At 36.4% G+C, this 19,373-nt stretch overlaps 2 protein-coding genes across 4 annotated transcripts; one reads left to right on the top strand and one right to left on the bottom strand.

The window, feature by feature from the left end:
- Positions 1–1,807: 1,807 nt before the first annotated feature.
- On the bottom strand, positions 1,808–7,304 carry LOC106867550 (uncharacterized). Of its 3 annotated transcripts, none has more exons than XM_089361820.1 (3): positions 5,472–7,304; positions 4,714–4,796; positions 1,808–3,992 (listed from the first exon to the last, which is right to left on the bottom strand). In XM_089361820.1, exon 3 carries the CDS (start codon positions 3,545–3,547, stop codon positions 2,132–2,134), a length of 1,416 nt encoding a protein of 471 aa, XP_089217946.1. In that variant the 5' UTR covers positions 3,548–3,992; positions 4,714–4,796; positions 5,472–7,304; the 3' UTR covers positions 1,808–2,131. The 3 variants fall into 3 exon arrangements, 2 of the variants coding, with proteins under 2 accessions (XP_089217946.1, XP_014767942.2); XR_016244044.1 differs by having other exon boundaries at positions 3,859–3,992; positions 5,472–7,300; XM_014912456.3 differs by lacking the exon at positions 5,472–7,304 and having other exon boundaries at positions 4,714–4,862.
- LOC106867552 (uncharacterized) lies at positions 4,895–19,129 on the top strand. Its single transcript, XM_014912457.3, has 11 exons — positions 4,895–5,129; positions 8,289–8,537; positions 10,383–10,550; positions 11,633–11,956; positions 12,189–12,265; positions 13,306–13,416; positions 14,519–14,632; positions 15,760–15,903; positions 17,000–17,133; positions 17,563–17,658; positions 18,766–19,129. The coding sequence occupies exons 2-11, from the start codon at positions 8,370–8,372 to the stop codon at positions 19,002–19,004; spliced, it is 1,575 nt and encodes a 524-aa protein (XP_014767943.1). The 5' UTR covers positions 4,895–5,129; positions 8,289–8,369; the 3' UTR covers positions 19,005–19,129.
- Positions 19,130–19,373: the final 244 nt, after the last annotated feature.

Genomic DNA, 19,373 nt, shown 5'->3' with positions numbered 1-19,373 from the left:
TGAAGGAAGATTGGCATAGATGCCAGTCGTTGAATTTGATTTGATTTCACTTGCCTCAACAGGTCTTTGGAAGCAGGGTTTTGTGTCTAAAGAAGGAAAGGTATGCATAAGTGGGCTGCTACACCCCTGGTAAAAGCCACGGGTTATGGTCTCACTTGTCTTGCCAGGTCATCTCATGCAGAGCATATTTCCAAAGGTCTCGGTCACTAGTCATTGCCTTGGTGAGGCCTAATGTTCGAAGGTCGTGCTTCACCACCTCATCCCAGGTCTTCCTGGGTCTATCTCTTCCACAGGTACCCTCAACCGCGAGGCTGTGGCACTTTTTCACACAGCTATCCTCATCCATGGAGGATAGCTATGTGAATGGGAAACTATATAATCAATTTCAGCGCATCCCGTGGTTCAGAAGCCTTTCATCAGGTGATGTAATAATGTACCTCATTACATGAGTGAGGTTTTGCTCATGAAGATTCACTTGAGCATGTTGTTAGTGGTCATAGCTTAAATACATTGAGAAGAAATTGGTAGGAACAGGTTTAGTTGTGAAGCTATAGATACAAACAGGAAGTAATTAAGAAAAATAAAAAAAATAGAGTTAACCATTAAGTGTGTCTACCCACCATACTGTTAATCATTTACACACACACACATACTGTCTCATATTCGTAGATAAGCATTTGCTAATAAATCTTTTGATACCTATCCAGCCATCCTAGCATGATGCCAGTAGGTCTGACAACTTGCTTAAGGATGATATGATGAGAACTCTCAATGGCTGCATAAAGAAGTGCTGGTCACTAAATGACAATGGAACCTGTGGAAGAGGGAAACCCAAGACATGGGACAAAGTAGTGAAAAACGACCTTGGATGTTGAACCTCGCAAAGATGGCAAATACATTATTAAACATACACATATCAGCCATGGAAGTCAATTTGTAGACAGAAATTACAAACCCCATTTCAGTGTATAGAGCTCTAGAAGAAAATAGCTTGAATGAAAAAACTTGATTCACTTTAGGATATCTTTTTCTAATGCATGAACACTCAGTGGCATGGTTGAATTCTCATTGGTTAGTAATGAAGGCTTATCGGCTGTACCACAATGGTTTTCGATAGAGGGAGAAATGTAAATAGTATATTTAAATAGACAGAATGCAAAAAATTTAAGATAAGTAATGTTGTAGGTAGAATGTGCAAATAACGTAAAGACAAAGATATTTAAGCAAAACAAAACTGAAATACATTGAAGTCAATTTTCAGAGAGAGAAAGGGAGAGAGAGAGTGAATGAAACAAACATAGACTTAAAGAGAGGGACTATTACAGAGGGTGAGAGAGAATATAGGTAAGCAAGAGAAACGGAGAATGAGAGAAAGGAAGATAGAAATAAGCAGAGAGAGAAAAGGGAAAGAATTAGTTGAAAACTGCAATTTTTAGAGAAACCTTTTTCCCTGGTGCCTCGCTTATACATAGGAGCTCTTGGCAAAATGCAATAGTGCATGACCATCCTTGGCACATAAGTAATGTTTGGTGAAAATCGGTTGAAATCTAGAAGTGCATATGTACTACACATACAGACATCCTTTGCTTTATATATATATATATATATATATATATATATATATAGAGAGAGAGAGAGAGAGATTGATAGATAGATAGATATCTCACTCACTTCCTCATAACATCAGATCATATCTTGTATCAAATAGTGTCAATAAATTATATAAGTTAAAAGTAAATAGTCGGTGAAAATCAGTTTAGAAAATGTGCAAACAAGATTTGGTTATTAAGCAATAAAAAAAAAAGGATTTCATAGTAAACCAGTTTTATTTAGACTTTAAATTAATATAAAAATATAAAGAGACTGTAGCAGTCAGAACTCTGGAATTTGAGATTTACATTTGAAATGACAAAATGTTTTAGAAAATGTGGTTCAACACATTCCAGCGCTGATAATTCAAAGATTTCTTCACCAATTATGCAAATAAACATCAAGTTTCTCCATAAAGTCATGAAGGAACCATAAATAAAATCAGCAACATAATGGAAACATACAATAAATACATAAAACAAGAATGTACTTAATATACATAAAGATGAAAGAGTTTTAGTGAGAATGATAATCACAAATATCATTCATGTGGTTCATCTCTTGTAAGTATACATATGTGGTTAGTTAAACCATCATGCTGAGAGAATGATTTATCACAGATATTACAGTGATAGAGTTTTGCTCCTGTATGAATACTTTTGTGCTTAGTTAACTGACTATTTTGAGAGAACGACTTACCACAGATATCACAATGATATGGTTTTTCTTTAGAATGAATACGTTTGTGTACAGTTACAGCAGTACTTTGAGTGAATGATTTACCACAGATATCACAATGATACGGTTTTTCTCCAGTATGAATGCGTTTGTGTCCACTCAAGAGATTACTTCTAGAGAAAGATTTACCACAGATTATACAGTGATACGGTTTCTCTCCTGTATGGACACGTTTATGAATAGTTAACTCGTCATTTCGAGAGAATGGTTTACCACAAATTTCACAGTGATATGGTTTTTCTCCTGTATGAATATGCTTGTGTTTAGATAAGTGGTCACTTTGAAGGAATGACTTACCACAAGTATCACAATGGTAGGGTTTTTCTCCAGTATGGATGCGTTTGTGTTTAGATAAGTGCCCATGTTGAGGAAAAGATTTACCACAGATATCACACTGATATGGTTTCTCTCCTGTATGAATGCGTTTGTGCAGAGTTAAATTAATTGCACCAGAGAATAATTTACCACAGATAGTGCAGTGATATGGTTTCTCCCCTGTATGAAAACGTTTGTGTGTAGTTAACTCATCATTTCGAGAGAATGATTCATCGCAGATATCACAACGATATGGCTTTTCTCCTGTATGGATACGTTTGTGTTTAGTTAACTGATTATTTTGAGTGAATGATCTGCCACAGATATCACAATGATATGGTTTCTCTCCTGTATGAATACGCTTGTGATCAGTTAAGTTAGTATTTTTAGAGAATGATTTACCACAGATATCACATTGATATGGTTTCTCCCCTGTATGAACACGTTTGTGCGTAGTTAAACTATCTTTACGAGTGAATGATTGACCACAGATATCACATTGATATGGTTTCTCTCCTGTATGAACACGTTTGTGAATAGTTAACTCATCATTTCGAGAGTATGATTTACCGCAAATTTCACAATGAAATGGCTTCTCCCCTACATGAATGCGTTTGTGTTTAGTTAAGTGACCATTTTGAGGGAATGATTTACCACAGGTATCACAGTGATATGGTTTCTCTCCTGTATGAATACGTTTGTGAGTAATTAAGTGATGATTTTGAGGAAATGCTTTACCACAGATATCACACTGATATGGTTTTTCTCCTGTATGAATACGTTTGTGAGTTGTTAGTTCACCTCTTGTAGAGAATACTTTACCACAGATATCACAGGGATATGCTTTCTTTCTCGTATGGATACGTTTACTAGTAGTTAGTTTATCTTTTTCAGAGAATGACATATTACGATACTACAATATCCTGAGATTCCTTATTGTTTCCATCAACTCTTTAGGAGAAAAAAAACATCTTTAAGCTCATTTAGCTTCTCTTCTCACAACATATGTATACTTTTTCATTTCACTTTTTACAGATTATTTGTAATGAATATTCTTTCTGCTATATTTCCACCAACTGTGTTCTTCACCAATATATAAAGCTGTTGTAAAGTCCTTTATCAATTTATCTAAGCCTATTTAGAATGCAAAATTATTTTGTACTCATTACAGACAGTGACTTATATAAATGTGAACATCAGTCAGAAGAAACATTTCACCATAATTCACCAGATTTACATAAACATGGTTCTATTTGTTCTGTATAACATCTTTCTTGGGCTTTTAAAACAAATATTGATGATGCTTCTGATGTAAATATCATTTTCTGTTGTTAGTGTCAGTTAGTATCCTGAAATAATAAGAGAAATAGCATAAGATATAGAGGATACTTAAACAGTAGAGATTCTACAGCAAAAATTTTATTTCAATTCAAGAAGTTCCTGAGTAACCACGAGATCAGAGAGGACTGTATATAGCTATGTAACTTTTATCATCTTTACCTGAATAATTGAACAGTAAAGATGATAAAAGTTACATAGCTATATACAGTCCTCTCTGATCTCGTGGTTACTCAGGAACTTAGGTGTAGATAAATGATGCCATGTGAGAACTGCACAAGCTATGTGGAGGTGTATAGTGGACAGACACTGAATTATTGCTGAATCTGTCATTGAATTAGAAAAGTAATTCTAGTCATGGAAACAAAAGATACAATACGGAACATTCAAAGTGAATTCAGCAGACTACAGTATTAAAAAATATGAAAGACTACAAGACTTTGCTGCTATCATGGAAATGGCCATGCTCGGAAAGGAATAGGTAGGAATTCTATTCAGTGTGTAAATATGGTCAAACTGCCATGAAGAAAAGGGCACGGAATAGAGTGCGAAAAAATATTTAAAAGTTGAAATTTTGGGGAAAAAGGATTCTTTCAGAATCGTAATTCCAGTTGTATGAAATACAGGTATACTAAAAAGAAAGGAAAATGAAGGCAAAACTCTCCAATTCTTTGCTACAGAAACTCTGCCTTGAAAACATTGTATATATATTTGAACACTATAAATACGTACTTTTTTTTTTGCTTTTATATTTCGTTGAGACAGTATATTAACAACACGAGTAGAAGATCTTCAGAAATAGTTGTGGCGGATTGCTGGATGTAGGGAACAAAACAAGGAAAGACATTTCTTAAAATATAAAAGAATTTACGGACACATTTAGATATTTATTATTAACCACAGTTTCGTAGTCATTCTGACAACATGATTTAACCAATGCTATGTAGCAAATATGAAGAAGAAAAAATAATTTTATGCAATATAAATGCATTATATGACAATATTTGAAAAATTATCAAATGCAAATTGTAAACGAGTTGACATTTCCAGTTAACCTCATAGGAGGTGAACTCACATAATACAATCTCTGCATTATAAATACAGGCCTACCTCACCCTACGTAGTTAATTGGTTCCAGGTGAAACGACGTAAGTCGAATTAACTTGTCTCTAGGCTAAACCGATAATAACGATTCCCAATTCTGTACTTTATTTATGAATGCATTTTCAATAAAACATGGTTAATAAAAACCTATTTTAAGCTTACAAACAAATAATTTTAATCTTTTAATGCAGTACAGTAAAAAAAAGCAATCTAAATTAACGAATACCATTTGGCGGTGTTTACCGTACATCGCGGACGCTTTATTTATGAATGTGGTTTGCTATAAGACATGGTAAAATAAAAGCCTTTATTAAGCTTAAAAAACAAATTAAGTAATTATCATTATTTTGCAATAGTAAAAAAACCCTAAATTATTTTAAACTTACCAATAGGTACATACAATTTGGTGATTCACATCGCAGATGTCGATGGCTGTGGATCGTCAGCATCAACAGCTGACTCTGGCTGTTCTTGTTCGACGCGCTTAGGAAACTGGTTGAGAGTTCCTTGAACAGCCTTCTTCTTCTTTTCCTCAAGGATTACATTATAAGGAGCAAGAGCTTCGTGACAAGTCCCCATAATCTTGGAAAAGCGCTGAACATTTGGATCCATATCCTCGAACATAGAAAGACCTTTTTCGATATATGCAAATGCTTGCTGCATTTTCTTAATGGTAAAGTGACGTGGCTCGGGTTCAACTTCCTTTTCTTCTTTATTTTGCTGCTCGTGAAGCTCTATCAGATCCTCGTCCGTCAGGGGCTGCTGGTCTTTTTCAAATAAATCTGTGAAATCCTCCTCCTCCAAATCCATTTCCAGTTCTTTGCTCGTAGTCACCAACGTTTTATTGATGGCAACATTATCAAACCCCTTAAAATTATTCACGAATTGCGGGCAAAGCTTCTTCCATACACCATTCATAGCCGTGCTCTGTACATCATTCCATGCCGCTGCTATGTTCTGTACAGCCTTGTAGATATCGTATCTCTTCCAAAAGTCACGAAGTGTGATGGACTCATGAAGATCAGTTGCAGCTATTGCTTGCTGCAGCGTACGCTTCATATAGTAACGCTTGAAGATAGCAATTATTCCCTGATCCATTGGCTGCAGAAGAGACGTGGTGTTCGGAGGGAGGTATACGACGGTAACGTTGGGGTCAAAATCTACGATATTTTGTGGGTGGCCAGGGGCATTATCTAAGATTAGTAAAATCTTAAAAGGAATCCTTTTTTCCTTACAGTACTTCTCTGCTGCTGGGATAAAATGATTGAAGAACCAATCTTCAAAAACAACAACAGTAACTAATGCTTTTGAATTAGCCATCCATATGACAGGGAGGGATGCCTTGGGTATGTTCTTCAGGGCACGGGGGTTGTGTGCATGATACACAAGTAATGGCTTTAACTTAAAATCTCCTGTACAATTACCTCCCAACATAATGGTCACACGTTCTTTTGAGGCCTTGTAGCCTGGAATAGTATTCTCCTCCTTGGAAATGAATGAACGGTCTGGCAATTTCTTCCAATACAATCCAGTTTCGTCTACGTTAAAAATCTGTTCGGGAAGAAACCCGTTTTCTTCGATGATTTTCTTTAATGCATTAGGAAATTCCGCTGCTGCTTGTTCGACAGCTGATGCACTTTCACCTCGGTCCTTAATGTAGTGATAACTTCTTCGCTCCTTAAATCTCATGAACCATCCTTGACTTGCCTTGAACTCTACATCTTTCTCATGTGGATATTTTTTCTTCAGTTCCTCAAACAAAGACAACGCTTTCTCTTGAATTATTTTTTGACTAATAGGAGCACGCTGACGATTCAACCAAACAATCCAAAGAGAAAGAAGACTTTCCATTTCTTCAAAGATTTTGCCTCTTTTCTTATTAATGACAGTGTTCTTCATCCCTGGGGCTTCAGATTTGATATGTGCTAAAATCTTGTCCTTATAATGTATAATCGTCGATACAGTTGTCCGACTCATCCCAAAAGATCGGGCAATTGCTACCACTTTTTCACCTTTTTCATGGCGTTTTATCATAACCAGTTTATCTTCCAGCGTTATAGCATGGCGCTTAGCAGTTTCACTATGAATTTTCTTCGGAGCCATGGGGGTAAAAATAAAGTTACGAATGAATGAGAATGAGACAATAACCGAGAAACAGATGTAAACAAATCTGATTTCAAAACAATCACAACCGACGACGACACCTAACGGTAGATATTGGAACTATGAGCTCCGAAAGACCGATAAATAAGACAACACAGCTGATTTCATGATTTTGTTCACTCAGCTACACTACTTTATAAACCAGGGGTTTTCAAACTGTGGTCCGTGGACAGCAAATACTTTTTATGGGCAATTTGATTTTATATATATTTTTTAATCGATATCTTTTAATTGACAATAAACCTATTTGTTAAATACTGTTAAATAAATAAATGTAAAAATATGTTATTTTAAGCAAATATTTATCTATAAATTTCATAAGCGTTTATAAGGGGGTCCCTATGAGACATGATGTTGTGGCCAAGACACTGTACAATGAAATCCGCTGTGATGGCACCTTCGCAGCACTCTGCCTATCTTGCCGAGAGTCGTAGCAGGCTGGCACTAAAGTCCACCCTGCGTTCTCGCTCGCACTAGTTCCGAACTGTCAGGCAAAATGCTGCTGAAACGCCTCGCACATCTTGCCAGACTCGAGCAATTCGCGGCCCTGTTCATCTACCAGAGACCGAATGGTGGCTTTGTTGCTCCGTTGCGACTCCGCCACCCAGGCCTCTCGTTTCTTAGAGCACGCATCCTAGCCCTGACAACACACCCTTTGTGTTTGGCATTGTAGTGTTGGTTGAGGGCCAACCTCACCGCCAAAACGTCGGATGCGATGTCATTTCTTATCGCCTCTTCTAACTTCTTAACTAGCTCACCCTCTACTCTGTTTCTATCTATGGCTTGTGCTTTGCTATATCTAATCACTTCCTCTTTTACTGCTCTCTTGAGGGCAAACCATTTGTTGTTGATAGATAGAAGGATAGACAGACAGACAGACAAACAGATAGATTGCCTACATTTTTTTCTTTTCTACTCTAGGCACAATGCCCAAAATTTTGGGGGAGGGGACCAGTACACAACTGGTAGTTAATTTATCGATCCCGAATTTGAACTGAGAACGTGAAGACAGATAAAATAATACCCAAATATTTTAACAGATTAATGTTATGGAGGATGCCTTCTCATTTGTGGGAAAAAAGAAAAGCAGAGAGAAATAAGGAAAACTGCATTGAAGACTAATGGAAGAAGAAGGAGAAGAAGGAGAAGGAGAAGAAGAAGAAGAAGAAGAAGGAGAAGAAAGTTATTTAAAGGGAGATAATCGTGGAAGGTTTTGGAATTTCTATAAAAACCATTTCCGTTTTGAAGTTTTCCCTTCCATTAAATTCTCGAAGATGCCACGGAAACGGGTACGAATTCTTTGTTATTATTATCCTTCGTGTTCTATTGATAGATTGGAAAATATAATATCTGAAATATGTAGGTTGTGTGATATATTCATGATAATAATGTACTGCATAAGTAAACACACGTGCGACACGAACAACGAAATCTTAATTATTTATAAATATAAAACAAGTAATTATTTCTAATTAACGAAATTAGTTATAAATAACTATTTTCAACAAAATATTATTGCGTAAAACGAAAGATTGCCGGTTTTTTTTTAATGATTTTGAATCTGTCTTTTAGAGTTTTCCAAGCTTTTAAATAAATAGATTTATTTTCACCAAGACACGTGTAGTATTTCAGACACGTGCGTGTGTGAAAGAAAAATTTTCCTCGTATTTAATTTTTCTTTTAATATTGGCATAATTTTTGCAATTCTGAATTTGCTGGGTTCTTCCCACAGCAATCGCTTGAGTATTGGTTCATTTTAGTGATCGTGTCACTAATTTTTGAACATCACACAGGTATCCTACAACGAATGTATAAATTTTATGGACAGGCTAAATGAAAAAGAAAAAAAAAAAAAAAATACGGGTTTCGAGGCCTGCCAAGTTAGTTGGACATGTTTTCATATAGACCAGTGGTTCCCAAACTTTTTAGAGACGGGACCCACTATTTATGACCCCAGTTTATGGCGAACCACTTAACTCTACTGGGTAAAAACATTAATGAAAGAAACAAATTTTTATAACTATTTCAACGTGTCCATGCCCTATGGGCAGGTATTAACTCTAATACAAAACCTCGAAGCAGTAACTGTTATCGGCTCGATCAGTGTTGTACTGTGCCTATACTTCGTATTTTTTCTGTAAAAACCTATTCTGACATTAAATAAGTCAACTTCTGGTATGAACGTTTACATTTGTACATCATTTTTTAACAAAAGAATTCTGTAAACAATCTACTTGTAATTTACACACCCACTAAAGTTTATTTTAGTTTTTGCGAAAAATGTGCATAAATTACATGGGTTTCTTACTGTATATATTATATATATACACACACACACACACCAGTAAAGCACGTAAATGCGAAACAAGGTGGTAAAAAATAGTACTCAAATACCGGAGGTAGAGTAATATGTTTTTTTTTTGTTTTTACTAAAGCTGCAAAACCATCACCAAAAAAAAAAACTGCTATTCAGTTTCAAATTCCCATTCGTTTGGCTGTTGTGGTTAAGAAGTCTTAATCACAACAGCCCAACAAACAGGAATGTGAAAGTCTGAGTAGCAGCTTTTTTGTGATGTTGTTACAACTTTAATAATAATTTTAAAAAGTATGGGTAGAGACGGACTATATGTAATCTGAACCCTCCCCCCCCCTTATTTATTAATTTTTTTTTTTACGGAATCCCACGTTTTAGGCTATGGAGATTCCGATTCTGAAAAAAAATTTTTTGAAAAATTTCAATTCCCCCCACCCCCACCCCCACCAAGCAGGCTATTTACATGCTAGAAATAACAGCCAAATCTCACAAAACTAGTGTCAGGGTTAGGGTTAGGTTTACCCTGTGGATCTATATAAAAACCGGGGGGAGGGGGATCGAAATTTTGAAATTGAGATTTTTGAAAAAATTTTTTCAGAATCGGAATCTCCATAGCCTAAAACGTGGGATTCCGTAAAAAAAAAAAAAAAAAACAAGGGGGGAAGGTTCAGATTACATATAGTCCATCTGGACCAAAGTATGTATATGTGTGTGTGTGTGTGTATATATATATATATATATATATATATTTTTTTTTTTTTCAGGATGTTGTAAATTTTGAGATAATGTTAGTATTATTTTCACTTCTTGTTTCTTCCAGGCAAAGTCTGTGCGTGCACATAAAGCAACACAGAAAGAAGAGGATTCAGATTTCAAAAAGGCTCCCCATTCATTTGTCATTAAAAGTGGGAATGTAGGCAAATATGTACAACAGTTAGTAAAAGATTTTAGGAAAGTCATGGAACCTTATACTGCATCCAAATTGAAGGTATATATTCTTTGAAGCCTAAATATTTTTTCTCGTGTTCTTCATGCATGCATTTATGCCTGTGAATGACATTGTCAATTTTTAATGTAAATGACATGCTGATGCCATGTAAAAAAAAGCACTAGTTTACTCTGTAGAATGGTTGGCGTTTGGAAGAGCACCCAGCCATGGAAACCATGTCAAACCAGACAATTGGAACCTGGTGCAGCTCTCCTGTCAAACTGACCAACCCATGGAGAATGGACATTAAATGATTGTGTCTGTTGGCACAAACGTGATTGTGTGGACAAGAAGCCTGCTTCCAGCCCTATGGTTTTAGGTTCAGTCCCACTGCATGGAACCTTGTGCAAATGTTTTCTACTTTCGCCCTCAGGCCAACCAAAAGCCTTGTCAGTGGGTTTGGAAGACAAACTGAAAGAAACCTATTGAATATGGAGTGTGTTTGTGTCACCTTGTCTTGGCATTGCATAATTGTTGTAGATGAATGTCATGCATTTCCATATTCTCCAAAAACATGTCTGGTTGCAGGAAATTACTACCTTGCTTGGCAACATGAATGGCATTTAGCTGTAGAAAAATCTGCCTCAATAAACTCCCGTCTGACCCCTGCAAGCATTGAAAGATGGGTATTACAATGATGATGATGTTAATAATATTGCCAGAAGTAGAATGAGTTTCAAAGCCTAACCTTTCATCATCATCATCATCGTTTAACGTCCGCTTTCCATGCTAGCATGGGTTGGACGACTTGATTGAGGACTGGTGAAACCGGATGGCAACACCAGGCTCCAATCTAAATTTGGCAGAGTTTCTACAGCTGGATGCCCTTCCTAACGCCAACCACTCAGAGAGTGTAGTAGGTGCTTTTACGTGTCACCTGCACGAAGGCCAGTCAGGTGATACTGGCAACGGCCACGCTCGAAATGGTGTCTTTTATGTGCCACCCGCACAAGCCAGTCCAGGGGCACTGGCAACGATCTCAATAAATGATTGACAAAATTTCTTCAATCTTTTTAGTAACATATTAGGACTTTTTTTTTCTTTTATTCGTGTAATGTATTTTCCATTATTTTATTTCTTAGGTCAAAAAATGGAACAAAATGAAAGATTTCACTACAATTGCAGGCTATTTTAATGTCACACAAATATTATGCTTCACAAGAACAGACAACTATTTGAATCTGCGCATCATTCGACAGCCTCGGGGACCAACTTTATACTTTAAAGTCTGTGAATACTCATTAACAAAAGATGTTGAATCTGCAATGAAGTCCATCAATCGAAATTCTAAACAATTTGACCACCAACCTTTGTTGGTGATGAAAAACCTAAACATAAAAACAATAAGTATGAAGCTTGTTGCTACAGTTTTTCAGAACCTCTTTCCTTCAATTAATGTCAACCAGGTAAGTTTATGTGACGAAATTTTGTTACTTCAATTGCTTAACCCTTTTCATACCAACTCACACACACACACATATACAGGTTTTGTGATCAGTGCAACTGAAACAATCACACTTCCCACAATGAGAAAGTTATTTTACTAAATTCTTCCTTATTTTAATTGAAACAAAGGAGTTATATGGCAACAGGAATATGGTAACAAAAGGGTTAAATTTGCTTTTAATTTCATTTCAGGTGAAACTAAAACGAATCAGGCGCTGTGTCTTGTTATTTTATGATCCTGAAACAAAATTAATACAATTCCGACATTAGTAAGTAAATACTTTGAAACTTTTTCCTTCTCTCTGTTTCCCGCCAACAAAGTTATACTGTTATTAAATGTAATACTTTATTGTATGGGTTACATGCAGTGTAGGCATGTTTCATATTCTCCTCTCTCCAGTCTGTTTCTGTAAAACTCGCTTCTGGTTGTGGCAACAGCGAAGGTAGGCAAGAAGGACTCGGATCACAGCCGTTGTTATTTTAGGTGCAAGCGTGGCTGTGTGCTAAGAAACTTGCTCCCCAACTCTGTGGTCTTGGGTTCAGTCCTACTGTACAGGACCTTGGCAAGTATCTTCTACTACAACCCTGAGCCTACCAAAGCAGATTTGGCAGATGGAAACTGAAAGAAGCCTATTATGTGTATGTCTGTGTGTGAGTGTCTTTGACTTGATATCATGTGATGAGTATAACCATGCATTACCACTCGTTTTCAATGAAGACCATGCCTGGCTATAAGAAAATATTACCTTACTTGGAAACATAAGGTTTGGTGACAGGAAGAGCATCCAACTGTAGAGAATACCTCAATGAATTCTTTGAATTGAAAATGGAGCATTAAATGATGATGATGATGATACCTCTGGTGGAGTGCTTCTCAATGCTGTGGCTGGAGCTAAATGAAATGATAAATACAGCTGCTATTTTCGTGTGTATATGCTTTTTATGTTTGACTAGTGTGAGTGAGTGGAATGTTGTTGGGCCTCACGGAGGCAGTGATGAAAGACTGAGACCTTTGGCATTATGTCGTGCTTGAGAAGACCCGTGAAGCCAAGTAAAATGGCGGCTGTGGCAGGTGCTGGAGCCACACAAATTGCATCCATGCCGGTGGCACGTAAAAGCACCCATTACACTCTTGGAGTGGTTGGTGTTAGGAAGGGCATGCAGCCATAGAAACCATGCCAGATCAGACTGGAGTCTGGTGCCAGCCCTGGTCAAACCATCCAACCCATGCCAGGATGCACAATGGATATTAAATGATTTCTGTAAATTCTGTTTCTGACTCATGGGTTTTTTCTTCTTTTCTTTCCAGTAATATTAGGGTTGTTCCTACAGGTCTCACTCCTGCTGTCAGGAAAATTATCAAAAAGAAGAAAGTTCCCAACCTTGGCAACTATAAGGACATCAGTGACTTTATTGAGAAGTATGATATTTTTTTTTATGTTGTGTGTAGTGTGCTCAGTATACAATTAGCAAAGCAGATTTCAAAGCTTGTGTGAGAATAGGAAGTATGTTACTAAAGGTACATTTTAGAGATGAAAGAAAAGAAATGTATGAGGGGAACCGAGAAGTTCCTGGCTTTATGTGAAAGAAAATACAGGAGGATCAGTTAATTATGATTTTATTCAATGTATTCCCCTCTGATTCACACACTTAATGCAGTGGTCCTTCAGTTTTTCTAAGATCTGTAAAAGAACTTGGAAAGTTGGGCCTCCAACCAGGCCTTTTGCAATACCCTTAAAGCCCTAAACTTTTCAGTGCCTGCTTAACTAAAGAGATTAACCCTGTACCATACTAACGAGATGGACATTAAACTAACGATGGTATTGCGTAACAGGATACATCTCACCTAAGTAGTCATTGATTGGGTACGAAGTCCAACCAATAGTAATCGTGGTACTAGAGTTCAGGCAGCTCCTAAGGGCCCTGGATGGTGTCCAAGTCTCAGATGTTCAGATGCCTAAAGATCTGAACCTTTGTCCTGCTGCACAGATAATGGCAGCACCAAACACCCTGGTCCAGTGAGTCCATAACTGCATGAGCTCATCTCAGTCTTTTTTAGGACTTCAAACTCCCAATTAATTCCACTATGAATTTCATTGTCAGAAAATACCAATTATGTCTTTTGATGGATATTTAACATCATTACTGAAACAAGCATGAAATGTATTCATTAAGTGTTAAAAGTCTCTTTGGAACAAAGGGAACTTAGTCTGTACTTTCACAAAATCTGCCAAGGATTTAAAGTTTGTTTTAGGTGGGATTCAGTCCCCTTCTGTCCCTGTGCTGGTGGTACATTAAAAAAAAGCACCTACTACACTCTCGGAGTGGTTGGCGTTAGGAAGGGCATCCAGCTGTAGAAATCTTGCCAGATCAGACTGGAGCCTGGTGCAGCCTCCTTGATTCCCAGATCCCAGTCAATCCGTCCAATCCATGCCAGCATGGGAAACTGACATTAAACGATGATGATGATTAAATTTATTTTACCTTTTTAATTGTCTTTTAAATTTGCAATGTATTTTTAGTGGTGGAAATCTGTCTGAAAGTGAAGCTGAATTTGATGGTCCCCAAAATGAGGTTGTACTACCTCAGAATGTGTCTGGTGTTGGAAATAAAATAGCGAAAAAAAGTGCCATCAGGTAAACTGACATTGAAAAATTATTGATTGTAATATTCATCAGTATGCTATTATGTGCTAGGTAGGTTTTCCATAAAGCATATCACAATTGATCTTGTTATTTTCTCTGTAAGAATCAACATCCTTGGATTATGGAGGGGTAAAAAGCATTTGATAACGTATCACAGAATAACCAAAATACTATCCTTTGTATAGATTCTAGCCAGAACTAGTCACCTGGATCTAAGGTGTTCTCATTAGCCATTATTTTATCTATCAATAATTTCCATTTAGTTTTAATGTGTATTTATCCGCTACTCTTACAAATCCATTAAACCTTGTCCTATTAATATCAACTTCTCAAGATGGCAGGTTGGCAGAATTGTTAGCATGCTGGGCAAAATGCTTAATGGCATTTTGTTTGTCTGAGTTCAAATTCCACTGAGGTCAACTTCATTTTTCATCTTTTCAGAGTCAGTAAAATAAGCACTAGTTGAGTGCTGGAGTTGATGTAATTGACGTAGCCCCCCCCCTCCAAATTGCTGGCCTTGTGCCAAAATTTGAAACCAATATTAACTTCTCACTAATGCTTCTTCTATCAAAGAGAACTGTCATTAGACTTCAGTGAGAGGTTGACATAAAAACTACAAATGTTCTAAAAAGAATTGCACCATATTTTTGCTTTTAGTGACCAACTTATGAATTTAATGGTTCACTTCCAATACATGTTTCTTAAACTTGGTGTCTTCAGTGACTTAATGGAATCTTCACCTTTTTTTTTTTTTTTTTTTTCCCTGGGCAAAAAGAACACCAAAGAAAATTTCTGCTTTTGAAATTTTGGTAATATTTTAACCTGATACTATTTGGATTAATGCTGTCAAATCTGAAATGGTGTGTGTATCCTTTGACTACTGGTGTCCAACCAGTTGAAATATAATGGGTTTTGCTCTTCAATATTTGTAAGTTGCACTCGGCAAGCTATTGAATTTCTGCTTGCTCTTACACATTACCCAAGATCTCATCTAGATGGTATAGATTCTTATTTTGTCTTTTGCTAATCTTTAGACCACTTTTTATGCAATAACTTTCTGTTAGTAATTACCACACCCTGCTGTTTTTGGTAACTGATTTCTTTTCCTTTATTTTCAGATTAACAGAGTTAGGTCCAAGAATGACACTCCAGTTGGAAAAAATTGAAGAAGGTGTTTGTGGTGGAGATGTACTCTTTCATAATTTTAAAAGTAAAACACCTCAAGAAGTGAAAGCTGCAGAAAAAAGGAGAGAAGCTAAACGGTTTGTCCAAATTTTAATTATTTTCATTTCTGGTCTTTGCTCCCTTAACTTCTTATTTCTTGAAAATTGTTATTAAATTTCTATCCCTTTTTATCTTATGTACTCTATATCTATGTAAAATGTAAGATTTCATAGTAATAAGCAATGGTGTTGATTCACTGTATGAGTGTGCAAATAAACATACATGTGAAATTTCATCTAATTGCTACGCTAATTGATATATATGTCATCATCATTTAACGTCTGCTTTCCATGCTAGCATGGGTTGGATGATTTGACTGAGGACTGGCGAACCAGATGGCTGCACTGGGCTACAATCTGATTTGGCAGAGTTTCTACAGCTGGATGCCCTTCCTAATGCCAACCACTCCGAGAGTGTAGTAGGTGCTTTTACGTGCCACCGGCACAAGGTCCAGTCAGGCGGTACTGGAAACGGCCACGCTCAAATGGTGTTTTATATATATATATATATATATATATATATATTGTCATAGATAAACCAACATTACACTCGTATCTTAAACCTGTAAGGGCAGATATATTTATGCACATATAATGAATGCATTACACAGATAGATGCAAGACATGTAACAGAATAGCGTTTGTGACTCAAACATCCATTAAGTGCTAGAATTAATCTCTTAAGGAGTGATTTTGACAAGCTTTTCATACAATTCCTAGTGCCTCTGGACTGGCTCCTGTGCAGGTGGCACCTAAAAGACACCATTTTGAGCGTGGCCGTTGCCAGTGCCGGTGGCACGTAAAAGCACCCACTACACTCTCGGAGTGGTTGGCGTTAGGAAGTGCATCCAGCTGTAGAAACTCTGCCAAATCAGATTGGAGCCTGGTGCAGCCACCTGGTTCACCAGTCCTCAGTCAAATCATCCAACCCATGCTAGCATGGAAAGTGGACGTTAAACGATGATGATGATGATGATTGTAAAAATACCATAGGAATTTTTTTTAATATTTAATGAATCCAGAAGAGTAAGATGGGAATCGAAGACAAAAAATGGTTGAGAAACACTGCTCTAAGCTATAAATAAATGATGGTATTGGCATTTTTGTTTTAAATTTCTTTTTTCTTTTGTTTCAGTAAACTGAAAGAAATGCGTAAGAAGCAACAACATGAAAATGTCATCAGGAAGGCCAAGTTGAAGGAAGATCATAAAAAGAAATCGTTGAAGGGAATGGAGAAAGCAAAGCAGCTGAAAGAGGAAAGCACTGAAGGTAAATGATGGGGCGTTTTTATTATTATTATTTTTTTTTTTTTTGTAATGCTGGCAGGAGTTGCTCTGCTGCATTACATTCTACACTGCGTTTTGCCTCCCTTTTCTGGTGTTTTTGAAGCTAATGGTAAAATGATGTTATTAAGCTGGTGTTTGAAACATAAATTAACATGAAAGGTTTTTAAAATAGATCACTTTGAAACCGGAGCTTTGTATCATAGAATCAGAGTGGTCTCATGCAAGTTGGTAACAGAAGGGTTATTCTGTAAAAAACCAAAGAACTCCTTTTCTCTATTTAAATTATGTGCATTGGTAGGAAGAACTGAACTTAAAAGATCAGGAAGCAAATATTAGGCTCCAACTTTTCTGCTACGTCTACATTTCCATTTCCCTTCTTTGTGAATTGTTTTTTATTTCTGTGGTTTTTTAGCTAATGAAGACAATCTCTCAAAAGAACTAGATGAAGATGTGGAAGAAGATGATATTGAATACTACAGACAAGAGGTCCAGGCTGAACCAGAACCAGGTGTGGTCTCTTAATATTGTCAATTTAGGGGAGTTGGATTTAATAACTGGGTGTTCTTTTTGTTTTTTTTTTATCTCCTGGATCATTTGATCAAATTTACAATCTGTACTTCAACAACTTTCTTTTGCTTTCCAAACTTTCTCTCTCTAATTAACTTCATTAGTTAATTAGAAAAATCTATCTACAACCAGCCTTCTTGTTTGATCTCTTCATCTATTGCTATAAAATGAAGTTTTGTTGAATGTCATGGATGAAAACATGAAGTATTTTCAGTTGTGTCTACTGGAACAAATCAGGATGTTATTGGAGAGACGTTGGTCTAAATAGAATTTGAATATATTCATATATATATAGGTGCAGGCATGGCTGTGTGGTAAGGAGCTTGCTTTCCAACCACATGGCTTCAAGTTCTGTCTTGTTGTGAATGAGGAAACTATCAAAGTGTCAGTATTTCATTGTCACAAAGAAGCATGATACCCCATTTGCCACAGGGGGTCTGCCGTCTGTTTGTGATTTGTAGAAGTTCATGTTCTGAAGCTATGGGGTACCATGAGGTGACTGTTTTGCTACTTTCTTTTCAGTACATTTTACAAGCATCCAGATCTCGTATGTCTGCAAAATATCAAACATTCTTAGGCCGGCTAAATCAGGTTGAGGTTAGCCAATGTCTTAGACTTTCAATGCATTAATTTTTAAGGAATTATGACCCCAGGCACCTGATGAGTAGATTTCCAATAGACTATGCAGATGAAACAAGCATAAAGAGTCGAGTTTCATTGGGCAGAAAGATGACATCAATGTTGATGTGGGCACATCACACAAAATGCCTAACAACATCTCTACCAACTCATTATGTTCTAAGTTCAAATTCTGTCATGGTCAGCCTCCCTTTTGTACTCAATAAAATATAACTCCTTTTTCCTAGAATTGCTGGGCTTGTGGCGAAATTTAAAATGATTCTTATCAATATTGAAAAATCCATTTCTTGCCCAGAGTTCCCTTTTCTTCTGATTCTCCAAATGCACTAATAACCAAAATGTGAAATATTTTTTTCAAGTATTTTTCTTTTGACAAAATAATAACATTTGACTTTATTTTATTTTTCAGAACTGTTTTCTAAAAAGAGGAAAAGTGATTTTAAAGCTGCTACAAAAAGCAAAAGATTTAAGAAAGATGATAGTCCAGCCCAAAAGAAATCTGACTCTAAGAAAAGCAAAATGTCTGTATTGTCACAGAAAAAGAAAGAGAATTTCTCAAGAATGAACAAGAAATTTGTATCTAAGAAGCCAAAAGGCAAAAGACTTTCATCCAAGTCAAAATCTAAGTTTGGCAATAAAAAGAAGTGAAATTGAGTAAAGGTTTTAAGATTTGTTTTGTTTTTATATGCTTTCACTTATGTCATTTGATTGTGGCCATGCTGGAGCACTGTTTGTATGTCTATAAATATAAGTAAAATTCATGTTTTATGTTCTGTCTGCATTTTTTTCATTATTTTAACTCTGCCGATATGATTTAGAAAGTTCTTTGATGTTGGGCCTTGATGGAAAGTATTTTACTGACAGAGAGTAACATCTAGATGATGTAAGAAGATTGGTATCTAGTTGACATTACAAAATAATAGCTTGGTCTAGAGAAGCGGCAGAGAATCATTTCATATTTGTTCATTTGTTTAACATAGGTTTTTTTGCATGCTATCACACATGAACATGAATTGG

This window comes from Octopus bimaculoides, chromosome 13 (assembly GCF_046866305.1).
Source record: "Octopus bimaculoides isolate indiv1 chromosome 13, ASM4686630v1, whole genome shotgun sequence".
Classification (NCBI taxonomy): Eukaryota; Metazoa; Mollusca; class Cephalopoda; order Octopoda; family Octopodidae; genus Octopus; species Octopus bimaculoides.
Note: the sequence above shows the minus strand (reverse complement) of the source record. Positions and strands in the feature narration are given on the sequence as shown.